Source organism: Muscardinus avellanarius, assembly GCF_963383645.1.
Source record: "Muscardinus avellanarius genome assembly, chromosome: 15".
Lineage (NCBI taxonomy): Eukaryota > Metazoa > Chordata > Mammalia > Rodentia > Gliridae > Muscardinus > Muscardinus avellanarius.
The window spans coordinates 18,627,681-18,653,475 of record NC_137801.1 but is presented as its reverse complement, the minus strand read 5'-3'; the positions used below and the strand labels follow the sequence as shown (position 1 = coordinate 18,653,475).

Sequence of the window (25,795 nt, the reverse complement as noted above, 5' to 3'; positions counted from 1 at the left end):
AGCTTTTTACCTAGTGATTTATGCCTAGCTTTTCACAGAAATTACCCGACTTAAAAGGAATAGTGGTCTTCTAAAGACAGACCCACTGGCTGACTGGACTTTCTCCAAGTCTTTTTGGGACAAACTTGAACTCTCCCCTCTTGTAGTGGGACACTATATTTTCTTTCTGGTTTCTATGATAGACCCTTTGCTCATCTCCTTAATGTAGGCATTTTTTAAGGTTTTGCCTTCTGCTTCCGCCTCTTCCTCCTCCTCTTCCTTCTCCTTTTTCTTTTTTTAAAAATACTGAGGATTGAACCCAGGGACATTCTACCTTTGATCCTCACCCCCAGCCTTGTTTTATTTTGAGACAAAGTGCCACTAAATTGCTGAGGGTCTAAGTTGCGGAGGCTGGCCTCCAACCTGTGATCCTCCTTTTTCAGCCTCCCACTATGAGGGATTATAAGCATGGCCCAACTGTGCCTGGTTTGTCCTCTTGTTTCTAAGCTTTGTATATTCTGTGTGATTTAAGGGACTCGAAGTGACTTTCACAAATTAAAAAAACATCTGCCAGGCATGATGGCCCTTGTAATCCTAGTACTTGGGAGGCTGAGGCAGGAGCATTGCAGGTTCTCTGCCAGTTTTTTTGTTTCTTTTTGTGTGGAACTGAGGATTGAACCTAGAGGCATTCTACCGCCAAGCTATACCTCCAGCCCTGTTTTTATTCTTTAATTTGAAACAGGGCCTTACTAAGTTGCTGAGAGCCTTACTAAGTAGTTGAGGCTGGCCTTGAACCTGGGATCCTTCTGCCTCACAAGTACTGGGATTACAAGCATGCATCACCATGCCCGATTTGAGGTTTTTTGTTTTTTAATCATTGCCTTCCATGTCTTATGTACATAGTAGATTCTAACTAGGTGTTTTTTAAAAATGAAACTATTCCATTGGTTTGTACTCATGAATTGTAATCATTCTGACTGCAGATTGCAAAATGGCTGTAGGTAGATTGTGTAATGTCTCTGAAATATCTTTGTCATGAAACCAGTAATGCCATCCTTCAAAGGGTTAGGTTACAATTCGCTAGTAAAATGCTTTGAAGATGAAAAAATTCAGGCTGAGCACTATGATTATCTTATTAAAGGTGAATTGTTATTATCAGATGCAGATAAAAGCTTTCCCAAAGCTTGAAGTTAATTAAATGGTGAAGTAATTATGTTGTACCTATTTACGTGGTTGTTTGCTTTACCTAATTCCCTTTATTTCTTTGAAGAGAAAAACCTTTTTGTAATGCTTTTTATTCTGAAGTTATCCCTGTTAGAGACCCAAGACTAATTTGATACCCTCATGATAAGGAGTACATGTAGCAGTGCCGTGCAGTGGTTAGGGTAATGTGCTTCCTATCCTACTTGAACTATGTTAGTCGCTTGAGGGCTTCAGACTTAGGTGTACTAAGCATCATTTGGAGGCCCTTGTTAAAAATGTTCCACCTCCAGATAGTCTAGTTCAGCAGGTTATGTTTCTGTAATGACTAATACAGGTGATTCCTGTACAGGTAGTATGTAGACAAGTTTCAGAGACACTTTTTTTTTTTTGGTGGTGGTACTGGGGGTGGAACCCAGAGGCTTTCTACCTCTGGGCTATACTCCCAGACCTTTTTTATATTTAATTTGGAAACAGGGTCTCACTAAGTTGCTGGAAGCCTCACTGAGTAGCTGAGGCTGGCTTCGAACCCGTGCGATATTCCTGTCTCAGCCTCCCAAGCGCGGGGGGGGGGGGGGGGGATTACAAGCGTGCGCCACCACGCCTGGCCCGAGACACTTCTTAATGGAACTGAAAAAAGCCAGTAGGATATGTTATTGGCCAATAAATAAGTAAGAAACTCACTTGAATTGATATTCAATTCAAAGAATTATATACTCAGTTTATTTAAAACTTGTTAAATTTAAAATACTTTGCTGCCGGGCTTGGGGGCGCACTCTTGTAATCCCCACGCTTGGGAGGCTGAGACAGGAGGATCACACAGGTTCGAAGCCAGCCTCAGCTACTTAGTGAGGTTTTCAGCAACTTAGTAAGACCCTGTTTCCAAATAAAATATAAAATAGGTCTGGGAGTACAGCCCGGAGGTAGAAAGCCTCTGGGTTCCACCCCCAATACCAAAAATTTTTTTTTGCTATTTTGTGTTCAATTCCATAATAAATATTTCTTGTTTTTAGAGCATGTTTGGGAAATTTTAATATCTGAGGTGCAATATGGAAACAGCTTGCAGGGTATGGTGGCACACACTTGTGATTCGAGTTCTTGGGAGGCTGAGACAGGAGTATTGTAGGTTCGAGGTCAGCCTTAACAATTTAGTGAAACCCTCTGCAATTTAGCAAGACTGTGTTTTAAAATAGAAAATAAGCTGGGGATGGTGGCACACACTTGTACTTTTTTTTTTGGTGGTGGTACTGGGGTTCCTGGAAGCCCTTCTACCTCCGGGCTACACTCCCAGACCTATTTTTACATTTTTATTTGGAGACAGGGTCTCCTAAGCCAGCGCGTGCGGCTGGCTTCAAACCTGCACGATCCTCCTGTCTCTGCCTCCTAAGCCGGGGATTACAAGCATGCGCCACCATGCCCGGCGGCACACACTTGTAATTCCAGCATTTGGGAGGCTGAGACAGGAGGATCTGGGTTCTCCTCCAGCCTCAGCTACTTAGTGAGGCCCTCTGCAACTCAGACCCTGTTTCAAAATAAAGAATTAAAAAATAGGACTGGGGGTATAGCTCGGAGGTAGAATGCCCCTGTATTTCCATTTCCAGTACTGTAAAAAAAAAAAAAGAGAGAGCTTTGAGATAAAATGTACCCTGGTTTCAATTCCAGAGAGAGAGAGAGAGAGAGAGAGAGAGAGAGAGAGAGAGAGAGAGGAGAGAGAGAGCGAAACAGACAGAGAAAGGTGTGTACACACGCTTGATCAGATAAAATTGTGATATAACTGATAGGTAGAAATATTAATTTGGGTTAGATTCTTTAGGATTATTTTGTAAATAAGTAGGTATTGAAGGGTAACTGGATTTCTGTACTTAGCCAAAAAGGTAATAAATTATTTGATTTGATTAGAAGGATTAATGCTAGTTTGGGCTATCTTTACTTATTTCTTGGTATTGAGAATTGAATACAGGGGCATTCTGCCTCCAAGCTGTACCCCAGCCCTTTTAAAATTTTCATTTTGAAATAGGGCCTCACTCAGGTTGCTGAGGCTAGCTGTGAACCCCTGATCCTTCTGTTTCAGCCTCCCAAGTACTGGGATTATAGGCATGCACCACTACTCCTGGGCTGTCTAAACGGGTCAAGTACAGGCTTGGTGTGCAGTTAAATGGTAGAGCACTGACTAGCATACACAGACCCTGGATTCAATCTCTAGCTCCGCAGAAAAAATAAGCAAAAAATACATAAGGTAATTCATAGGTATTAGTTTCTGTATTCACAAGTACATCTATAGTTTAAAACACATAATGTTGCTTTCTTTGGGACTACTTTTGAGTATGTTCTAATGCTTTTTATTTTTTATGGTACTGGGGATGGGACTCAGAGGCATTTTACCTCCAACCCGATTTTATTATTTTGAAATGGGGCCTCACTAAGTAGCTGAGGCTGACTTGGAATTTGTGATCCTCTGTCTCAGCCTCCCAAGTACTGAGATTACAGGTGTGCGCCACCATGACCGGCTTGAGGTTTTTTCTTAATAGGAACAATATTTTTTTAATGTCTTTCAGAAAGCTGAAGTTGATGGTAGTTTAAGCGATAGCCACGTATCTCCTCCAGCGAAACGCACTTTGAAACAACCAGATTCTGTTTGCAAAGACAAATCAAAATCACGGAGTACTAGTCAGAGAGAGGAATGGAACTTACCAGCTGGACAGGCCAGGTGAGAGCGAAGGAGGACTTCGGAATTCTTTGACATGATTCATGGTTGACATTAGTGCTAACTTGTAGACTTTCAAAACAACTAATGTCTTATAAATGCAATAGATGTGCTTCTAAATTGTTTTAAAGTTATTGTATAATTCTGTCTGTAATTTCATTATGTCCAAATATGCTCTAAAATGCATTTGTTTTTAAAAATTGTATAGTACTTAATAAAGACTGTTATTAACAGGTAAGGATTTTGACAGGTACAGAGTATTTATGTATATTTATAGTTCTAAATTTTCTTTGTGTTTTGTTCAGTATGTATCAAAAAAAAACCTTTTTTGCTGGTTGTGGTGGTGCATGCTTGTAATCCTAGAACTTGGGAGTCTGAGACAGGAGGCCTGCAGGTTTGTGGCCAGCCTCAGTAACTTGTGAAGCCCTCCACAATTTAGTGAGACACTGTTTCAAAATAAAGAATAAAATAGGGCTAGGAGTGTAGCCAGGAACTAGAATGCCCCTGGATTCATCCCCAGTACTGCAAAAGAAAAAGAAACTTTGATTTTTTTCCTTCAAAGTCTTTGATGTAGAAGCGCTATTGATTATGTGAACTGTAACCAAAAGGAAGCCCTTTGTTTTCATTCCTTTAAAGATATTTTATTTTGCAGTATTGGAGATGGAGCCCAGGGGCTTTCTACCTCCGAGCTACATCCCAGCCCTATTTTTATTCTTTATTTTTGAAACAGGGTCTCACTGAGTTGCAAAGGGCCTCACTAAGTAGGTGAGGCTATCCGTGAACTGTGATTCTTCTGAATGCTGGGATCACAATTGTGTGCTACCATGCCTGGCTCCTTTAAAAATATTTTAATTTCAATTATGTAAGTAGATTTTGGATATTGTTACTGCTTAAAAAAATTCTTGGGAGCCAGGCATGATGGCACATGCTTGTAATTCCAGTACTTGGGAGGCTGAGATAGGAAGATCTAACAGGTTTGAAACCAGCCTCAGCTGGCTCTCAGCAACTTAGCGAGACCTTTCCAAATAAAATATAAAATAGGTCTGGGAGTGTACCCCAGAGATAGGAGGAGGCCCCTGGGTTCCATCCCCAGTAAAACACACACACACACACACACACACACACACACACACACGCACGCGCGCCTTGGGGTTTTATAGATTTTGACATATATATGTACATATACTAGTCCCTGAGGAGTCATACTTTTTTTCTTTTTTTTAAAATTTTTTTTGCAGTACTGGGTATGGAACCCAGGGACATTCTACACTCCCAGCCCTATTTTTTATTCTTTATTTTGAAACAGGGTCTCACTGAGTTGCAAGGGGCCTCACTAAGTACCCGAGGCTGGCTGGGAAACACCATCCTACTGTCTCAGCTTCCCAAATGCTGGGATTACAAGTGTGTGCCTCTGTGACCAGCTGAGTCATATTTTTTATTTTTTATTTTTCATTTTGTACAAGCTAAGTAGAAAAATGCTATTGATTCCTCTCCCCTTTCTCACACTCATTCATCATCTGTGAGATGAAACAGCTTTAGAACATTATGATGATGTTGCTTAGTATGAGACTACCACATGGGTAGTTCTCATATAGATGCCTATAATCTCAGCTATTTGGGAGGCTGAGACTGAAGTGCCCCCCTAGAGTCCAGAAGTTTAACAAAGGGAGATCCTGTCTAAAGAAGGAAGGAAGCCAGGCGTGGTGGCGCACACTTGTAAACCCCGTGCTTGGGAGGCGGAGACAGGAGGATCTTGCAGGTTGAAAGCCAGCCACCCTGGTTTCAGAGATCCTGTTTCCAAATAAAAATATATAAAATAAGTCTGGGAGTGTAGCCCTAAAGTAGAAGGGCTTCCAGGAATCCCAGAACCACCCCCCCAAAAAAAAATAAAAGGAAAGCAGGTGGGTACTGTCATTAACTTATACTCTTACCCTTGACCTACCTGTTGCTGTATGTTGCATTTATTACATGAATGAGTCAGTTTTCTTTCTTTCTTCTCAGCCCTATTTTATTTTTTATTTTGAAACCAGATTTTACCAAGTTGCAGAGGGCATCACTAAGTTGCTAAGGTTGGCTGCAAACCTGTGGTCCTCCTGAATAAGCTTGTGCCACCACACCCGGCTTTTAGATTTCTTTTGTGGAATGATTTTGGAGTTTGCATTTTATTGTTTTGCATAATTTAAGTGAGGCAAAATTACAACAATTTGCTCTTGCATATGGCTAGAATTCAGACTTCTGAATAAACTGATAATTTGTGATTAAGTTGAGTTAACGTTATGTTGCATCCAAAGCCAAAGTATATTTATGAAGCCATAAAAAATTAGTTTTCTTTGTGCCCCACTCTCAACTAGAGATTAAACCCAGGGGTGTTCTACCTCTGAGCTACACACCTATTCCTATTTTTGACTCTGTTTTCAAATGGTCTCACTGAGTTGTGGAGGGCCTCACTATGTACCTGAGGCTGGTGGCAAACTTGCAATCCTCCTGTCTCCTGTCTCAGCCTTCCAAGTACTGGGATTACAAGCATGTGCCACCATGCCTTGCTTCTATGTGGTTTTTTTTTTCCTTTTTTGGTGGTACTGGGGTTCCTAGAAACCCTTCTACCTCCAGGCTATACTCCCAGACCTATTTTATATATTTTTTGTTTGGAAACAGGGCTTTTTAAGCCAAGGAGACTGGCTTCGAACCAGCGCCATCCTCCTGGCTCCGCCTCCCAAGCGCAGGCTTCTATGTGGTTTTAAATGGATTTTGAGAGTGATTCTAGAGAATTTCCCCAGCTACCAACCTCCCCTTACCCTGTAAGGTACCTCCCCCAGCAAGGTGTGGCAAGGTGTCTCCTTTCATGAAGGTCGACCCCTCCTACCATCTTAGCTTATCTAATCATGTAGATCTGTGTTTAGATAGAGAAAGGCCTAGTTCTCCTCTCCTATTGACTTGTTAATTACTTTTAGCTAGGTTAATTTACATTGGAATAGTTGCCTGCTTTTAGGCAGAAACCAAGTCCTTGCACAGATTTGCCCCTCACCCAATTTTTGAAATAAATTAATAATCATAGCTTTCTCAAATCTTCCTAGGCCCTTCCCAATACTGGTACAAAGGACAGCTCCAGCAAGTAGTGAGACTTGCATCATCCTAGCAAGACCTGTTTCAAAATAGAAATAAAATAGGGCTGGGAGTGTAGCTCTACCTCTGGGAAGTAGGCTACCTCTGGGTTCAAACCCTGGTAAACAGAAAAAAAATGTGTTTTCCAGTGTGGTTGTAGGTTGCATTGATAGCTCATTTATTATTTATTTGTTTACTTATCTATTTATTTATTTATTTTGCAGTGCTGGTGATGGAACCCAGGCATTCTACCACTGAGCTACATCCCCAGCCCTATTTTTTTATTCTTTATTTTTGAAACAAGGTCTCACTGAGTTGCAAAGGGCCTCACTAAGTAGCTGAGTCTGTCCTTGAACCATGATCCTCCTCCCAAATTCTGGGATTACAAGTGTTCATCACCATGCCCAGCTTGATAGCTCTTTTATTATGTAGTAATTGTTATTGTTTACTTATTTTCTGATTACACTAGTAAGTACTGTGACTTTACCTCTAATCTTCGTGTTTTTATGACCTTTTTAATACTTTTCTAACACTTAAATTTCTCTTGTTCCACCTAAATGGGAGAATTATAGAATGACTGTTTTGAAGCTGGTTATGCATGCCTGTAATCCCAATAATTGGAATGCAGAGACCAGAAATTGCAGATTAGAGGTCAGCCTGGGCATTTTAGTGAGACCCTCAGCAACTCAAGTGAGACCTTGTCTCAAAATAAAAAGTAAAATAGGGGTATGCTGTTTTGAGAAGTCATTTGACTTTTCATTTCAGTTTTGTTTATTCGTTTATTTTTTTTTGTGGAACTGGGGATGGAACCCAGTTTTAAATGTGTAAAATAATTATTTAGTTAATTAATTTTTTTGTGGAACTGGGAATGGAACCCAGGAGCCTTCTACCTCTGGGATATACTCTCAGACCTATTTTTTTTCTATTTTATTTGGAAACAGGGTCTCACTAAGTTGCTGAGAGCCTCACTAAGCTGCTGAGGCTGGCTTTGTACCTGTGCGATCCTCCTGTCTCAGCCTTCCAGGTATTGGGATTACAAGCATGTGCCACCACGCCAAGCCTAAAATATTCTGAAGACTGTTACGGGTTGGGAATATTATGGTTTTGGGGAAACTGTTCCCGGGTACTCCTGTTAGGGTCCCAGACACAATTTCCCTCAAACCACAACAAAACCCAAAACGCCCAGAAAAACCGCGGTTCTTGTCCTGAGCTAATGGTAAATACACTTTAGACCGGACTTTTGCTGAAGATTTAAAGAAGTTTATTAAAAAGATACAAATACAGAAGACAGTTAAAGCCCCATGCCATTCAGAAATGGCACAGGGCAGGGGCAATTCAAGCGAATTCACCAAAGGGACCACGCGTGGACCCAGCTTTTTTATACACATGACCTCCATCTTGTTCACGTAATTCTGAAGTAGTTCCCTCATTTCCCTGCAAAGGTGGAGCAGGGAGCCTAGGTCTTTTTTCTTCAAGGTCATGATCAAAGGTCAGGCCAACCCCCCCCCTCCTATCTTAGCTAGATTATCTAATCATGTAGATCTGTCTTTAGACAGAGGAAGTCCTAGTTCTCCCCTCTCTTACCAAGTTTCAATAGCTGTTTGCTTCCTGAAGGAAACCAAGCCTTTCTTTCTCCAGGTCTGCCATTTTGACACAATTATTTCTGAAATATATCTGTTAATAATCAGAGCTTTCTCAAATCTTCCTAAGCCATTTCCAATACTGGTACAAAGACATTATTGAATCATACTGATTTTCAAGTACTTTCTTCTTTTACAACTTATTGTTTGAATAAGTTTGCCATATTTTAAAATTTAATTTGTCAACCCAAACTAATAGTATTGCCAGTTATCACTGATTATTTATATCCTTAGTTGAATTTATTCTGTATGCTAACCTTAATTAAGCCTTTTTTCAGTTAAAATTGGGATTTTAACTTATAGAGTAAATTTAACAGAGTAAGTTCAGTTTACAATGTTATTAAAACTTTTTTTTTTTTTTGCAGGATGTGGTGGTACATGGTTGTAATCGAAATACTTGGGAGGCTGAGATAGGAGGATTACAGGTTTAAAGCCAGCCTCAGCAACTTAGGTCCTTTGCAACTTAGTGAGGCCCCGTTTTCAAACAAAAAATAAAATTGGGCAGGAGTGGGGGGTATATTTTGGAGGTAGAATGCCTCTGGGTTCAATCTCCTGGTACCCCAAACAAAAACTTTTCTTGTTTTATTTCTTTTATGTTTTACTTTTTGGTATTGGGGATTAACCCAAAGGCAGTCTACCTCTGAACTATACCCTCAACCCTTTTAATTTTTTATTTTGAAACAGAGTCTTAGCTGGGTGTGGTGGCGCACGCTTGTAATCCCAGTATTGGGAGGCTGAGACCGGAGGATTGTGGTCGCTGACAGCTTCAGCTACTTAGTGAGGCCCTCTGCAATTTAGTGAGACCCTGTTTCAAAATAAAGAATAAAAAATAGGTCAGGGAGTGTAGCTCGAGGTCAAATGCCTCTGGGTTCAAATGCCCCTGGGTTCCATCCCCAGACCCACAAAAAAATAAAAAATAAAAAGAAACAGGGTCTTGCTATATTGCAGAGGCTGGCCTCAAACCTGGTATTCTAGCTGGGCGTGGTGGCGCAGGCTTGTAATCTCAGCGCTTTTGGGAGGCAGAGACAGGAGGATTGCGCTGGTTCTGAGCCAGCCTCTCTGGCTTAAGAGACCCCCCCCCCCAAAAAAAATATATATATATATATATAATAGGTCTGGGAGTGTAGCCCAGATGGAGAAGGGCTTCCAGGAATCCCAGTACCAACAAAACAAAACAAAAAAAAAACAAAAAAAAAAATACCCAAAACCTGGGATTCTTCCACTTCAAACTCCCAAATACTGGTGATAAAAAGTGCCACCACATCTCGCTAGTAAAGTTTTTCATGAAGGAATAAAATAATTCTTAGATAATTTGTTTTATTAATTGGTAACTTAGCAATGTTAGAATGCAAAAATCTTATCTTGAATAAAAGACTATTTACTAACATTTTAAAAATTAAAATAATTTCAGTATTACTGCATTTATTACTTATCTAAACAAAAGTTGATGTGTTCGCATATTAAATATAATTGTCTTCTAGGTTACCTTCTCAGCCTGGTGCTGCATTACAAAACGGACACAGTAGCTTATGTGAGTATTCTATTACAAAACTGATTAGTATTAAAATTATTATAATGGTATAGGTTAAGCATTAAAATAGATAAAAATAGAGTAATGTGATACTGTGCTCAACATGTAGTTGCAAATGGCTGGATTTAAGTCATAGTAAAAATATTAAATTTTGAGAAACCAATGTAAGTAAAATAATTAAGATATTATGACAAATTATAAGAATTATAGAAAGTTTAGAATATTGAAGTATTTTTAACCTAGTTTTTACTTTAACAAAAATGATCAAAGCAATGACTTGGCAATAAATACAATTATTTTAAAACTTACTTGAAGTTAATGCTGGTAGTTATCAGTTTCTTCTTTAGGTTAGTAGATTTCAAGTGATTTGTATAATAGTCTTAAGCTCACGTACATAGTTAGATAAGATAAAGATAGTATATTCAACTTTTTAGTCTTTAAAAGTGATTTTTAAATGTTTCCTTCTTCATTCCTTTTTGTATTTTGTACATTGAAATGAAAATATCTCTCTTCTTGTAGCCCTTCGAAGCCATCCCCTTCGAGGAGAAAAGAAGGGAGATGGTGACCTTTCTTGTATAAATGATGACATGGAAGTCAGAAAAAGTTGTCGATCCAGGAAAAACAGATTCGAAAGTGTGAACCAGAGTTTGTTATTTGACCAACTAGTAAATAGGTATGAATTTTATGTAGTAACCATTTTCGTTGATTTTGTTTATTTTTGTGGGTCTGGGGATGGAACCCAGAGGCATTTGACCTCTGAACCACAACCCCTGCCCTATTTTTATTCTTTTTTTTTTTTTTTGGTGGTACTGGGGATGGAACCCAGAGGCCTTCTACCTCCAGGCTATACTCCCAGACCTTTTTTATATTTTATTTGGAAACAGGGTCTCACTAAGTTGCTGAAAGCCTCACTAAGTAGCTGAGGCTGGCTTTGAACCTGTGCGATCCTCCTGTCTCAGCCTCCCAAGCTCCTGTCTCAGCCTCCCAAGCGCAGGGATTACAAGCATGCGCCACCACGCCCGGCTATTCTTTTATTTTGAAACAGGGTCTCACTAAATTGCAGAGGGCCTCACTAAGTAGCTGAGGCTGTCTGCGAACCACTATCCTCCAGTTTCAGCCTCCCAATGCTGGGATTACAAGCGTGCACCACCACACCCGGCTTTTTTATTTTATTTTTTAAATTTTTATTATTTTTTTGGTGGTACTGGGGTTCCTGGAAACTGTTCTACCTCCAGGCTACACTCCCAGACCTATTTTATAGTTTTATTTGGAAACACATCTGGCTTCGAACCTGTGCTATCCTCCTGTGTCTGCCTCCCAAGTGCGGGGATTACAAGCATGCGCCACCATGCCTGGCTTTATTTTTAATCTAGTTTATTATTTATTTATTCTTTGGTGGTACTGGGTGTGGAACCCAGAGGCTTTTGACCTCCAGGCTATACTCCCAGACCTATTTATACTTTATTTGGAAACAGGGTCTCACTAAGTTGCTGAGAGCCTCATTAAGTAGCTGAGGCTGGCTTTGAACCTGTGTGGTCCTCCTGTCTCAGCCTCCCAAACGTAGGGATTACAAGCCTGCTCCACCACGCCTGGATTAATCTAGTTTTTGCTTTTACAAAGACGATCAAAGCACTGACTTGGCAATAAATACAATTCTTTTAAGACTTACTTGAAGTTAACAATGGTGGCAGTGATTATAAGTTTCTTCTTTAGGTTAGTAGATTTAAAGTGATTTTTATAATAGTCTTAAGCTCATGTACATAGTTAGATAAGACAAAAAGTAATTTTATTAAAATTTGACTACTGACAGGCGTGGCCTGTAATCCCAGCATTCAGGAGGCTGAGACCGCTTTGCAAACAGCCTCAGCTGCTTAGTGAGGCCCTCTGCAACTCAGTGAGACCTGGTTTCAAAATAAAGAATTTAAAAAAAAAAAAAAATAGGGCAGGGAGGTCAAATGCCCCTGGGTTCCATCTCCAAACCCTCAAAAAAACCCAAAACTTGACTAGTAAGCTGGGCGTGGTGTCTTACCCTTATAATCCCGGCGTTTGAGAGGCTGAGACAGGAGGATCACACAGATTCGAAGCCAGCCTCAGCTACTGAGTGAGGTGCTTAGCAACTTAGTGAGACCCAGTTTCCAAATAAAGTATATAAAGGTCTGGGAGTATAGCCCGGAGGTAGAAAGCCCCTGGGTTCCACCCCCATTACCACCAAAAAAAAAAACCCTCCAAAAACAACAACAAAAAAAACCATGACTACTAGCCAGGTGTGATGGCATACACCTGTACTTGGGAGGCTGAGACAGGAGTAGCACCACACACAAAAAAAATCTTGACTATTATAGTTCTTTGATATTTGCTTGCTTATTAATTAATTTATTTATTTGTGGTACTGGGGATGGTGCCCAGGAGTATTCTATGTCCGAGCTACAACCCCAGCTCTATTTTTTTATTCTTTATTTGGAAACAGGGTTTCACTGAGTTGCTGAGAGCATCAGTAAGTAGCTGAGGCTGGCTTTGAATCTATGCATCTTCCTGTCTCAGTTTCCCAAGTACTGGGATTACAAGCGTGTGCCACCATGCCCAGCTTGATATTTGCTCATTTAATATTTGTGCTTTTCACAGTCTCCAAGCAATACTAAGTTCCATTGTTGATATATAGTGGATAAGAGGGTCTGGGGTTACAGCTCAGTGGTAGAATGCTTGTCTAGTGTATGCAAGGTGCTGGGTTTAGTCTCTAGCACTAAATAAATTGAATGCAATTTTGTTTTATCAAGATGGCTTTTGAGCCTGGGTATATGGTATTGAGCAACACTTAGCATTTGCATCCTTGAAGCTTTATTCTTCTCAGATGATACATTGTTTGAGTCTGTTTTCTGCTATGATAACAAAATATCACAGACTGAATAAATTATAAGGAAAAGAAATTTATTTCTCACAGTTCTAGAGGCTAGGAACTCTTAGGTAGTGGGGCTGAAACTGTGGAGGGCCTTCTTCCTGTGGCATAACTTGGTGAAGGTATCCCATGGCAAGAGCATGCAAGAGGCAGGGAGAGAGAGGGGGAGGAGAAAGGGGGATAAACTCTTCCTTTGACAACTAACATCCGGTGTTAACAACCTTAATCCATTCCTGATTATGGTGCTCCTGTGACCTAATTACCGTTAAAGGTCCTGACTCCTTTTTCTGTTTTTTGGTACTGAGGATTGAATCCAGGGGCATTCTACTTCCAGGCTACATTCCCAGCCCTTTTAAAATGTTCTATTCTGAAAGAGGGTCTTGTTAAATTGCTGAGGGTAGGCCTTGAACCTGTGATCATCCTGTCTCAGTCTCTCAAGTACTGGAATTACAGGCATGCACCACCAGGCCTCAGTAAAGGGTAGTCAGTTATAGTGACATTATGGGTTTGTTTATTTAGAGTCTTAAAAACAAAAGCCTGAATTAATTAATTAACTAATTATTTAATTTGGTGGTACTGGGGTTCCTGGAAGCCCTTCTACCTCTCAGACCTATTTTTATACTTTTCTTAATTTGGAAACCAGGTCTCTTAAGCCAGCGTGGCTGGCTTCGAACCTGCGCAAACCTCCTGTCTCCGCCTCTCAAGTGCGGGGATTACAAGCAAGCGCCACGATGCACGGCCTGAATTTATTTTTTAAAAAGTTTTATTTTGCCAGGCATGGTGGTGCACACTTGTAATCCCCGTGCTTGGGAGGTGGAGACGAGGATCACGCTGGTTCGGAGCCAGCCTCCCTGGCTTAAGAGACCCTGTTTCCAAATAAAAAATATAAAATAGGTCTGGGAGTGAGTGTAGCCTGGAGATAGAAGGGCTTCCAGGAACCCTAGTACCGCAAAAATAAATAAATAAATAAGTAAATAAATAAATGTTTTATTTTAATGCTTATATTAAAGTATAAGATGGTCTGGTTCTATCTTTTTTTTTTTTTTAACGTGCAGTACTGAGGGTTGAACCCAGGGGCATTCTACCTCTGAGAAAATAAAATAGGACTGGGAGTGTAGTTCAGAGGTAGAATGCCACTGGATTCAATCCACAGTGAGAGAGAGAGAGAGAGAGAGAGAGAGAGAGAGAGAGAGAGACAGACAGACAGACAGACAGACACACACACACACACACTATATGATATGAGATATTCCATTGGGATATTATATATGTTACATATTTGAGGTGATTGGATTATGCTTTGATGTGGAACCCTTATACTCATGTGACATAGTGTAAGGTCCCACCCTTGTGTAAACCCTCCTTTTGTTAATGATTTATTTCTAGTACTGCTGAAGCTGTACTCCAAGAAATGGACAACATTAATATCCGACGAAATCGACGATCTGGAGAAGTAGAGCGACTTAGAATGTGGACAGATACAGAATTTGTGAGTATATTAATTGGGCCAGCTTCTGCAAGTATTTTGATTATTTACAAGGAATGAGGAATTCAAAGGGAGCATGAGGAACAGTTGGATTATTTTATTTTATTTATTTATTTTTTGTGGTACTGGGGGTGGAACCCAGAGGCTTTCTACCTCCAGGCTATACTCCCAGACCTATTTTTTTATATTTTACTTGGAAACAGGGTCTCACTAAGTTGCTGAGAGCCTCACTAAATAGCTGAGCCTGGCTTCGAACCTGTGCGATCCTCCTGTCTCAGCCTCCGAAGCGTGGGGATTGCAAGCGTGCGCCACCACACCTGGCTTTTCAGATGGATTATTTTAAATCAATGATCTTTCCTCTTTATTTCCAACTTAGTTTGGGATTTTATTGATCCAGAGAAATTCTACACATTTGCTAGATAAGTCATCTTAAAGTGTAGATCTGATTGTCCCCTCTGATTTGAACCTTTAATTTTATTTATTTATTTATTTATTTATTCGTTTATTTATTTTTATGGTACTGGGGATGGAACCCTTGGGCATTCTACCTTCAAGCTACACCCCCAGCCCTATATTTTATTCTTTATTTTGAAACAGGGTCTCACTGAGTTGCAGAGGGCCTCACTAAGTAGCTGAGGCTGTCTGCGAACTTTGGCTCTCCTGTCTCAGCCTCCCAAGTACGGGAATTACAGGTTTGTGCCACCACGACCGGCTCCCTTTAATTTTTTTTTTTTTTTTTTGGGGGGGGAAGAGGGCACTGGGGATGGAACCCAGAGACATTCGATCTCCAAGCTATACCTCCTGCCCTATTTTTTATTCTTTATTTTGAGACGGGGTCTCACTAAGTTGGGGAGCGTATTACTAAGTAGCTGAGGCTATCCATGAATGGCGATCCTCTGGTCTCAGCCTCCTGAATGCTGGGATTGCAAGTGAGCGCCACCACACCTGGCCCCTTTAATGTTTTTTTTAAATTGTGCAGTGAAGCCAGGCGTGGTGGTGCATGCTTGTAATTCCAGGATTCGGGAGGCTGAGACCTGAGGATCGCTTGTTTGAGGCCAGCCTCAGCTACTTCGTGAGGCCCTCTACAACTCAGTAAAACCCTGTTTCAAAATAAAGAATAGGGCAGGGGGTGAAGCTTGGAGGTCGAATGCCTCTGGGTTCCATCCTTAGACCCGCAAAAAAAAAAAAAAAAGAAAAAAAAAGAAAGAAAAATAAATAAAATAAATTGTGCAGTGAATTAAAAATACCCGGATCCTTATAATCTGACTTCAACTTCATTTTCTCACATGTCATTGCCCAAATATTAATCAATAATTTTGCTCAATACATTTCACTCATATTACTTTTTTTTTTTTGTGATACAGGGGATGGAACCCAGGGGCATTCTACCTCTGAGCTACATCCTCAGCCCTATTTTTATTCTTTACTTTGAAGCAGGGTCTCACTTAGTTGCAAAGGGCCTCACTAAGTAGCTGAGGGTGTCCTCAAACTGCGATCCTCCTGTCTCATCCTCCCGAATGCTGGGATTATAAGCCTCCGCCACCGTACCCCACTCCTATTACTATTTCTGTTTAGTCACAGTCGCAGTCCTACTACTGAGTTAAGTTTCCTTTCAAATTCTGCCTGCCTTTGCTAGTAGAAGAGGAAGGTCCTCTATTTTGAATTTTGGAGTACTTTGTACCTCTCTTTTTAAAATTTTCTTTGGTAGCCAGGTATGGTGGCGCACGCTTGTAATCCCCGCGCTTGGGAGGCTGAGACAGGAGGATCGCAGGTTCGAAGCCAGCCTCAGCTACTGAGTGAGGCTCTCAGCAACTTAGTGAGGCCCTGTTTCTAGTAAAATATATAAAAGGTCTGGGAGTATAGCCCGGAGGTAGAAAGCCTCTGGGTTCCACCCCCAGCACCACCAAAAAAAAAAAAAAAATCTAGTTTGTCTTATTGCCTCATTCAGGTCTATAATTTGCTTCGAGGAGAAAGTGTTGCTAGAATTGTACATTTATTTATTTATTTATTTTTACTGAAGATTTAACTCGGGGGCATTCTGTCTCTTAGCTATTTTATTTTTATTTTGAAAAAAGATCTCACTGGGTTGATGAGTCTCTTTACTTGCTAAGGCTGTCCTCAAACTTGGGATCTTTCTGCCTCAGCCTCCCAAATATTGGGATTATAGGTGTGTGCCACTGTGCCTTACTCAATTTATAATTTTTAAGTTTTTTTTCTTTTTGTCCTTTTCATGTGTTGAAATCAGGAAGCACCATTTTCACAAATCTGTGCCTTGCAATAGGTATTCAAAAAATTTTATTAAACAGGCAAATCCTGTTGGGTTAATATTTCTAGCAGAGAATAAATACTATATTGATATTTGACATATTTCTCGTTTTAAAAGGAAAACATGGATATGTATTCAAGAGTGAAAAGGCGAAGAAAATCATTGAGAAGAAATAGTTACGGTATACAAAATCATCATGAAGTTTCTACTGAGGGTGAAGAAGAAGGTTTGTAAAACGCGTTACGAAGTAAATACAAGGAAGTTCAGGTGCAAGGGAAGAAAATACACGTGTGTCATATGTAAAACACTAGTGGGTTAGGCGATTTTTGGCTTTCGAAGTTTATATCTGAAGTAATTTAAATTCAGTTAGCATTCTGAATTTCATTTTCTCCATTTAGGAAAAATACTTTTACTGTACATTACACGTTGTTATATGATATATTTCATTAGTAGCTCTTGGTCGTTCCAGTGGGTTCTAGTATGTAGTGGTATTTGCCACAGGCCAATTGGCTTGTTAAGTGCGGCCTCTTGTATTTAGGTACCTCCTGATCAGAAGATTATTTTGCTTTCCATGTCCTCTAAACCTTTTATTTGGATTTGAGTTAGTTTTAGACTGAGAAATAAATGGTGAAATGTAGAGAAAATGGCATTGCTGATATTAGTGGAGACATTGCATTGTTCTTTACCTTTTTGGGTTGAAGTACTAGAAATTGAGTTTGTAAGACTGGAACTGGGAACATGAAGAAAGCTCATTGTCTCCGTGGATTATGAATTCCTTACCCATTACATTTTATAGAAATGAATTTCAGGAGATTTGATGCACTATAAATGTAGGTTAGTAGTCTTAGTAGTTTCCAGTATTTGTATAGCTTATATGAAGAAGAATGCATTTATTTTTCAAATTCTATGTGTAAAACATTAGCCAGTTTTGAAGAGCTGGTATTTCTAATGAAAGTTCTTTATTGAGTAAATATTATTATTGTTACAGCTAGAACTTCTTTATTGCTTCCTTTGGGGAAATTCAGTATAGGTGAGACAGATTTATAATGTGATTTCACCTTTTTGTTAACTGAATACTTCTATAGAGTTTCTAAAGTAAATATGCCACGTTGAAATTTTGCCCATAGTAAGTAATGTGTTATTGTACAAACTTTTTTTGTGTGTGTGGATCTGGTGATGGAACCCAGGGGTATTGGACCTCTGAGCTACACCCCTATTTTTTTTCCCTTTTATTTTTTTGAAATAGGGTCTCACTGAGTTGTGAAGGACCTTGCTAAGCTAAGTAGCCGAGTCTGTCCGCAAACCGCCATCCTCTGGGCTCTACCTTCCAAATGCTGGGATTACAAGCTTGTGCCAGCACGCCTGACCACAAACTTTTTTTGAAGGTTTAAAAACCTTAATTGGGCACACTTATTTTATAGTACTCTTTAGAGTAGTTATACTGCATTTGCTGATTTTCTCTATAATTTAAAAATAGAAAATGTTCAGAACTTGAACTTTGAGATGTCGAGTCCTTTGCAGTTTTTTTATTTTACTTCAAATAATTGGCATCTTTAAAATTTTTTCCTATGCTTTGATATTGTTGTATTATGTTGACAATTCTGTGATTAAAAAGTTAATTATTTGGGAATGATTAAAAAGTTAATTACATTTGGGGACCACATTCCTATAAATTTTCTTAAGACTTTTAACTGTAAATGGATGTTATATCATAGCCATATTTTTAAAAAATAAACTTTTAGAATTTCTGTACACTGTAACTTATAAGTACACATCCAGATGAGTAATTATAAAGTGATCACTCATGTCAAGAACTAAACTGTCATCAACATCCCAAAGTCTGTTTCATGTTCCCGTCCAGTTCTTACCTGCAGTTTCTACCAAACTGAATAATCCATGCTTTACCATTGTCAGCGGGCCTGAAAAACTGTTACACTGCCCACAAAAATTGTTGTAGCTGTAAATCAGTAGTTTTTAATTACCAAGCACTTTTTAATTACCAAGAGGTACTCAAGTACTAATCATACTTAATTTTTTAATGTTCATTGATGAGGTTTGTTTTAGTTTGGAAAATTTTGTAGTTTATTCTATCATTGCATAGTGTTTAAAAGTTTCTACATAATCAAGAGATTAAATATGATTTTATTGGTTTATTTTAGCAGAAAACTATATGGAACATTGGAAGGAAAAGCATTTTATTACACATATCTAGATTGACTTTAATTATATTGAATTAAGCTATGTTATAAAATGCTTATACTTTAAATATCACCTGTGCAGAAGAGTAATGGATAATACTGAAGTAGTCATTGCTATAATAGGACTAATTCTTATGGAATACAGTAGTACATTTTTTTCTTCTTTGGGTAAAACTAGAATCTCAAGAAGAGGATGGAGATATAGAAGTTGAAGAGGCAGAAGGGGAAGAAAACGATCGACCGTATAACTTGAGACAGAGAAAAACAGTGGATCGATACCAAGCACCTCCAATAGGTAGCCAGTTCTAACAACTTGTTTTCTTTCCGTATTTCAGTAAGTTATGTTACTCTGTCAACTTTTAAAAAGTTAGTATTTTGCCGGGTGCAGTAGTGTGCTCCTGAAGTAGCAGGTAACTCAAGAGGCTGAGGGAAGAGGATTGCTTTGGTCCAGGATTTCACGACCAGCCTGGGTAACATTACCAAGAATTTGCCTCAGAAAAGAAACACTACGCCGGGCGCGGTGGGCACGCCTGTCATCCCCGCGCTTGGGAGGCGGAGACAGGAGGAGCGCGCTGGTTCGGAGCCAGCCTCGCTGGTTTAAGAGACCCTGTTTCCAAATAGAGAACTATAAAAAAAATAGGTCTGGGAGTATAGCCCGGAGGTACAAGGGCTTCCAGGAACCCCAGTGCCACCCAAAAAAGAAAAAAGAAAAAAAAGAAAAACTAATATTCTTGAACTTAAAAGAATGAAATCAGCCATTCATAGTGGCACACACTTGCAATCCCAATACATGGGAGACCAAGACAGGAGGGTCACAGGTTCAAGACCAGCCTCAATAACTTAGTGAGATTCTCAGCAACCTAGCAAGACTCTTTCTAAGCAAAAAATTAAAAAGTGTTGGGTGTGTTGTGTGTGTAGCTCAGAGGTAGAACTTTCTGGGTTCAATCACCAGTACTCCAAGGGGGGAAAAAAGGTCTCATAGTTTCTATTTCTTCACTATTTACACACACGCAACCAAAGAAAATTTACAGTATATGATAAAAACACTGAATTACAAACAGCAAGTACATTTTATTTATAGAAGGGTACATATAATAATAAATACTACCCATATTTTTGCATTACATTATAGTTTATTAAGCCTCTTTATTTTCTGTAGTTCTTTAGGACAAGAATCTCTATGTTCTAAGAGGTTAATTTACTGTAGGTCACAAACGTGGAACAGCTTGACCAAGGATTTAGGTTTTTTTTTTTTGTGGTACTGGGGGTGGAACCCAGGGGCTTTTCTACCTCCGGGCTATACTTCCAGACCTATTTTATACTTTTTTTTGAAACAAGGCCTCACTAAGTTGCTGGGAGCCTCACTAAGTAGCTAAGGCTGGCTTCGAACCTGTGTGATCCTCCTGTCGCAGTCTCCCAGGCGCTGGGATTACAAGCGTGTGTCACCACGCCCGGCTTGGATTTAGGTTTTCTTTTGGAGAAGAAAAAATTAAAAGTTTATGTGAATGCTGCTAAATTTAATGACAGGAAATCACTTATGCAGGTACTATTTTGTTGCCCTTTTTCCAGTTGTGGGTAAATTTTATCACTATTAATCCTCTCTACTTATTTTTTTATTGTGGTAGTGGGGATATAACCCAGGTGTTTTCTACCTCTGGGCTACACTCCCAGAACTATTTTATATTTTACTTGGAAATAGGGTCTCACTAAGTTCCTGAGAGCCTCACTAAGTAGCTGAGGCTGGTTTCGAACCTGCGATCCACCTGTGTCAGCCTCCCTAGTACTGGGGTAACAAGTTTGCGCCACCACGCCTGGGTCTATTGTTTGTTTTTTTTTGGTACTGGGAATGGAACCCAACACACCTGGCTCTAAACAAACTAACACATGGACTATCAAGAATAAACTACTGATATTCACTTTTGCTACTTCTAGTCAATATAGCACTGGAAATCCCAGCCAGACAATGCAGACAAATTGGAAAGATAAAAGATAAACTGTTGCCAGGGGTGGTGGCGCACGCTTGTAATCCCAGTGCTTGGTTAAGAGACCCAGTTTCTAAAAATAAAAAAGTATAAAGTGGGTCTGGGAGTGTAGCCTGGAGGTAGAAGGGCTTCCAAGAACCCCAGTACCACCAAAAAATAAATAAATAAAAAAAGACAAACTGTCCCTATTATGGATGATATGATCTTATACGTACAAAACTAAAGATTTCACCATAAAAACAGATCTAACAAAATCAGTAAAACTGAAAAATATAAAAATCAGTACATTTCTAACAGCAAACTATCTGAGAAAAGAAATCAAACACACAATGCCATTTATAACAGCTTTGAAAACAAGATACTTATAAATAATAACAAGACAGAAGAAAGATGTCTGCTAAAAACTATAAAACACTGAAGAAAAAAACTGAAGATATAAACAATCTATGCTCATGGAGAGAAAAATTAATATTGAAATACCTGTACTACTCAAAGTAATCAGTACATTCAGGCAACCCCTAATAATGTTGCAGTGATATTTTTTCATAGAAAGAGAAAAAAGATTCCTAAACTTCACAAAGAACCACGAAAACCCCTGAATAAGCCAGGCCTGGTGGTGTATGCCTATAATCTTAGCACTTGGAAGCTGATTTGAAAGCTGAGATAAGAAGATCACAGATTTTAGGCCACCTAAATAATGTGAGTCCCAGTTTTAAAATAAAAAATTAAAATAGAGCTGGGGACCTAGCTTCGAATCTGCACTCCTCCTGTCTTAGCCTCCCAAGTATTGGGATTACAAGTGTGTACCACCGTACCCGGTTAATATTTGGTTTCAGTATCAGAGAAAGCAGTGGGGCATTGCACACACCTGTAACCCCAGTACTTGGGAGACTGAGGCAGTGAGATCACAAATTTTAGAATGGCCTCAACAATTTAGTGAGACTCGGAAGGCTAGTGAGATCTCATTTCAAAACCAAAAATAAGCCGGGCGTGGTGGCACATACTTATAATCCTAGTGTTTGGGAGGCTGAGACAGGAGGATCGCACAGATTCAAAGCCAGCCTCAGCTACTTAGGCTCTCAGCAACTTAGTGAGACCCTGTTTCCAAATAAATTATAAAATAGGTCTGGGAGTATAGCCTGGAGGTAGAAAAGCCCCTGAGTCTCACTCCCAGTCCACAAGAAAAAACAAACAAAAAGAACAAAAATTAAAAAAAAAAAAAAAACGGGTTGGAGGTATAGTTCAGAGTTAGAATGCCTTCGGGTTTAAGTCGCAGTAAGTGCGCACGCGCGCGCGCACACAGAGTTATTATTATTATTTATCTTGTCCTTTGTTTTTCTTTTAGTACCAGCTCATCAAAAAAAGAGGGAAAACACGCTCTTTGATATTCACAGATCTCCAGCAAGAAGAAGCCATATAAGGTATGTTTTTTGCTTGTCTTTATTTTATTTTTTTGGTACTGGAGATTGAACCCAGAGACATCCTACCTCTGAGCTACATCCCTAGCCCTTTTTATTTTTTATTTTGAAACAGAGTCTCACTAAATTTTATAGGGCCTCCCTAAGTTGCTGATGCTAGCCACAACAAACCTATGATCCTCTTGTCTCAGTCTCCTAAATAGTGGGGTTTCAGGTGCGGGCCACCACCCCTGGTTTCTGCTATGATTCTAATGTTGATTATATCAAGGACAGATAATCAACATTTGGATGGAAATTAAATTTGTTGTTTCAATATCTGCCTGAACTTGTCTACGTGAAAAATGGTAGGCTTCTTATTCTCTTCTTTTACTTTTTTTTCTCTGCAGAACTTACTACCTTTATATGTAATCAGATGTAAAGGCAGATATCTTAATAGTTATTTGCTGAGTGAATGAATTTTCTCCTGAACTAATTGTAAATGTGGTACTTAAAAGCTGTTTGTTAGCCAGACCCTGTTTCCAATAAGAAGTAAAATCGGGCTGGAGGTGTAGCTTGGAGGTAATATGCCTCTGGGTTCAATCCATGGTACCAAAAAAAATTCAAAGTTGTTTGTTACTATTTAGGTTTTAAAAAATATTGCTCTCTTTCAATAGGAGGAAGAAACATGCCATTCATAGTAGTGACACAACTTCTTCTGATGAAGAGCGTTTTGAAAGAAGGAAGTCAAAGAGCATGGCAAGAGCAAGAAATAGGTTAGTGCATAGTTTAGTGTTAGTGCCATGATAGACAAAAGGAAAAACACATTCATATTTTTAAGGAAGTTTTATCTATACTAGCATTTTGCTACTCTTGATACTCAACATATTTTGGACTTGAAAAACACTGATTTGGTTTCTACTCTATAATTGATACAACAAAAACTTAACTGTGAGAAATGTCCCCTAAATAACTCCGCAAGTCATAAGATCACAACATGTGGGAGAGGTGAAGGAAGGAGAGCCAAGGAGAAGAGACCATCCTATTGTTAGAAATAAACTTTCATGTTGTCTTAAGGAAAAAACACATGTTCAAATGTGGCTTAGCAAGGTGATTTCACTTTTTGCAAAAAGAGATTCTGCTACCAGTAAAGTCAGGCATGCAGGAACAACATGGTGGAAACTTGCTGGGTCTTTATTTTTATGGTACTGGGGTTTGAACCCAGGCATTCTACCTCTGAGTTACACACCCAGTCCTATTTTTTATTTTGATAAAAGGGTCTTACTACGTTGCAGAGTCTCACTAAGTAGCTGAGGCTGGCTTTGAACCTGTGATTCTCATTTCTCAGCCTCCAAGTACTATGCTTACAAATGTGAGCAACTGCGCTGCTTGCTGGCTCTTTTATTTCCAACCCAGGACTCCTGTGCAGTACTCCTATTGGTGGGAGCCTCAGCTGCACAGTCTTTACATCATTGGCTAAAGAGGATGCTGGAGAAGGGGTTGGCACTTAGAATTTTCAGAAAATGCTATCTTTATGAAAAAAACAAAACAAAACACAATCACATAAATGTTAAAAAAATGTTAGTTTTACAAAGTGGAGCTTATGTTAAACTGTTCCTTTGATGGAAAAGATCTAATGATATTTTCGCACTATGTGGTGCCGTCCATTTTTCCTTCTGTATTCCCTTCTAATCTACATCCATTTAATGGGGCTGGTTTTACGTACATATAATAAGTATAGTGATCAGAGTAAGATAATATTTCTAGTAGAGCTATCCTATCCCAGGAACTTTTAGATTCTCTTGAAAGAGTTTGTTTTGTTTTGTTGTTGTTGTCTCAGGTGATCTTTTCTAATTAAAGTAATTGACTGATTACATGTTTTACTGCAACCTCAAACAATTTTTACCAAGAAAGATTCTGTATTAGTCTAGTAAATAAAGTTTCAAATAATTAATTAATTAATTTATTTATTTTTTTGTGGTACTGGGGGTGGAACCCAGAGGCTTTCTACCTCCAGGCTATACTCCCAGACCTTTTTTGTATTTTATTTGGAAACAGAGTCTCACTAAGTTGCTGAAAGCCTCACTAAGTGGCTGAGGCTGGCTTCGAGCCTGTATGATCCTTCTGTCTCAGCCTCCCAAGCGCAGATTTACAAACATGTGCCACCACGCCCGGCTTTCAAATAATTTATTTTAAAAAATTGAATTAATTTCTGGCTCATCTTCATAATACACACACACACATTATTCATAATACACACACACACACACACACACACACACACACACACACATTATTTTTCACTTTTTTTTGTGGTACTGGGGATGGAACCCAGGGGCTTTCTGCCTTTGAGCTTCATCCCCAGTCCTATATTTTATTCTTTATTTTTTATTTATTTATTTTTTTTTGGTGGTACTGGGGTTCCTGGAAGCCCTTGTACCTCCGGGCTACACTCCCAGACCTATTTTTACATTTTTATTTGGAAACAGGGTCTCCTAAGCCAGCGCGCGGGGCTGGCTTCGAACCTGCGCGATCCTCCTGTTTCTGCCTCCCAAGCGCGGGGATTACAAGCGTGCGCCACCACGCCCGGCTATTCTTTATTTTTGAAACAGGGTCTCACTGAGTTGCAGAGGGCCTCACTATTTAGCTGAGGCTGGCCTTAAAATTTCAATCCTCCTGCCTTAGCCTTCCAATTACTGGGATCACAATCATGGGTTACCATGCCCTGCTACCAAACTATACTCTGTGTGTGTGTGTGTGTGTGTGTGTGTGTGTGTGTGTGTGTGTGTGTGTGTGTTTCACTGGAGATTTAACCCTGGAACATTCTACCTTGAGGTTTACCCTCAGGCCTATTTTATTTTTTATTTTTATTTTTTAGAATATTTTTTGTACTACTAGGAATGGAACCCAGGGGCATTCTACCTCTGAGTGACACACCCAGCCCTATATTTTAGTTCTTTATTTTTTGAAACAAGGTCTCACTGAGTTGCAAAGGGCCTAAGTAGCTGAGGCTGCCCAAGAACTGCAGTGATCCTCTGGTCTCAGCCTCCCAAATGCTGGGACATTAAGCGCGTACCACCACGCCTGGCTTTATTTTTTATTTTGAAACAAGATCTCACGAAGTTGCTGAGGCTGGCTGTGAATCTGCAGTTTCCTGTCTCAGCCTCCCATGTAATGGGATTACTATTAAGTGCCACCATCCCTGGCTCAAACATACGTTTTTAAGTCTTCTTAAGTCATACTTTGGTGTTTACCTGTACTAGTCCATTTTCTGTAACTGTCATGAATACGTGAGGCCTGGTAATTTGTAAAGAGAAGGGATTTAACTCACAGTTTCAGAGACTGGAATTCCATTGCATAAAGCTGGCTCTAGTGATGGCTTCTGTGACTGCATCACATCATAGTAGAAGGCATCTTGGT

At 39.5% G+C, this 25,795-nt stretch overlaps 1 protein-coding gene across 3 annotated transcripts in view; it reads left to right on the top strand.

Moving 5' to 3' along the window:
- The window catches only part of ATAD2B (ATPase family AAA domain containing 2B), a gene marked incomplete at both ends in the record, with an annotated part of 143,164 nt that overhangs the window by 15,246 nt on the left and 102,123 nt on the right, over positions 1-25,795 (top strand). For 2 of the 3 annotated variants that reach the window (XM_080711476.1, XM_080711475.1), the window contains 8 exons: positions 3,735-3,886; positions 10,107-10,156; positions 10,676-10,829; positions 14,436-14,538; positions 16,919-17,027; positions 19,178-19,294; positions 22,327-22,402; positions 23,053-23,151. In XM_080711476.1, coding sequence (XP_080567602.1) covers positions 3,735-3,886; positions 10,107-10,156; positions 10,676-10,829; positions 14,436-14,538; positions 16,919-17,027; positions 19,178-19,294; positions 22,327-22,402; positions 23,053-23,151 — 860 coding nt within the window. Of the gene's footprint in view, positions 1-3,734; positions 3,887-10,106; positions 10,157-10,675; positions 10,830-14,435; positions 14,539-16,918; positions 17,032-17,793; positions 17,832-19,177; positions 19,295-22,326; positions 22,403-23,052; positions 23,152-25,795 lie in introns of all 3 variants that reach the window. The other variant, XM_080711474.1, reaches the window with a different exon arrangement.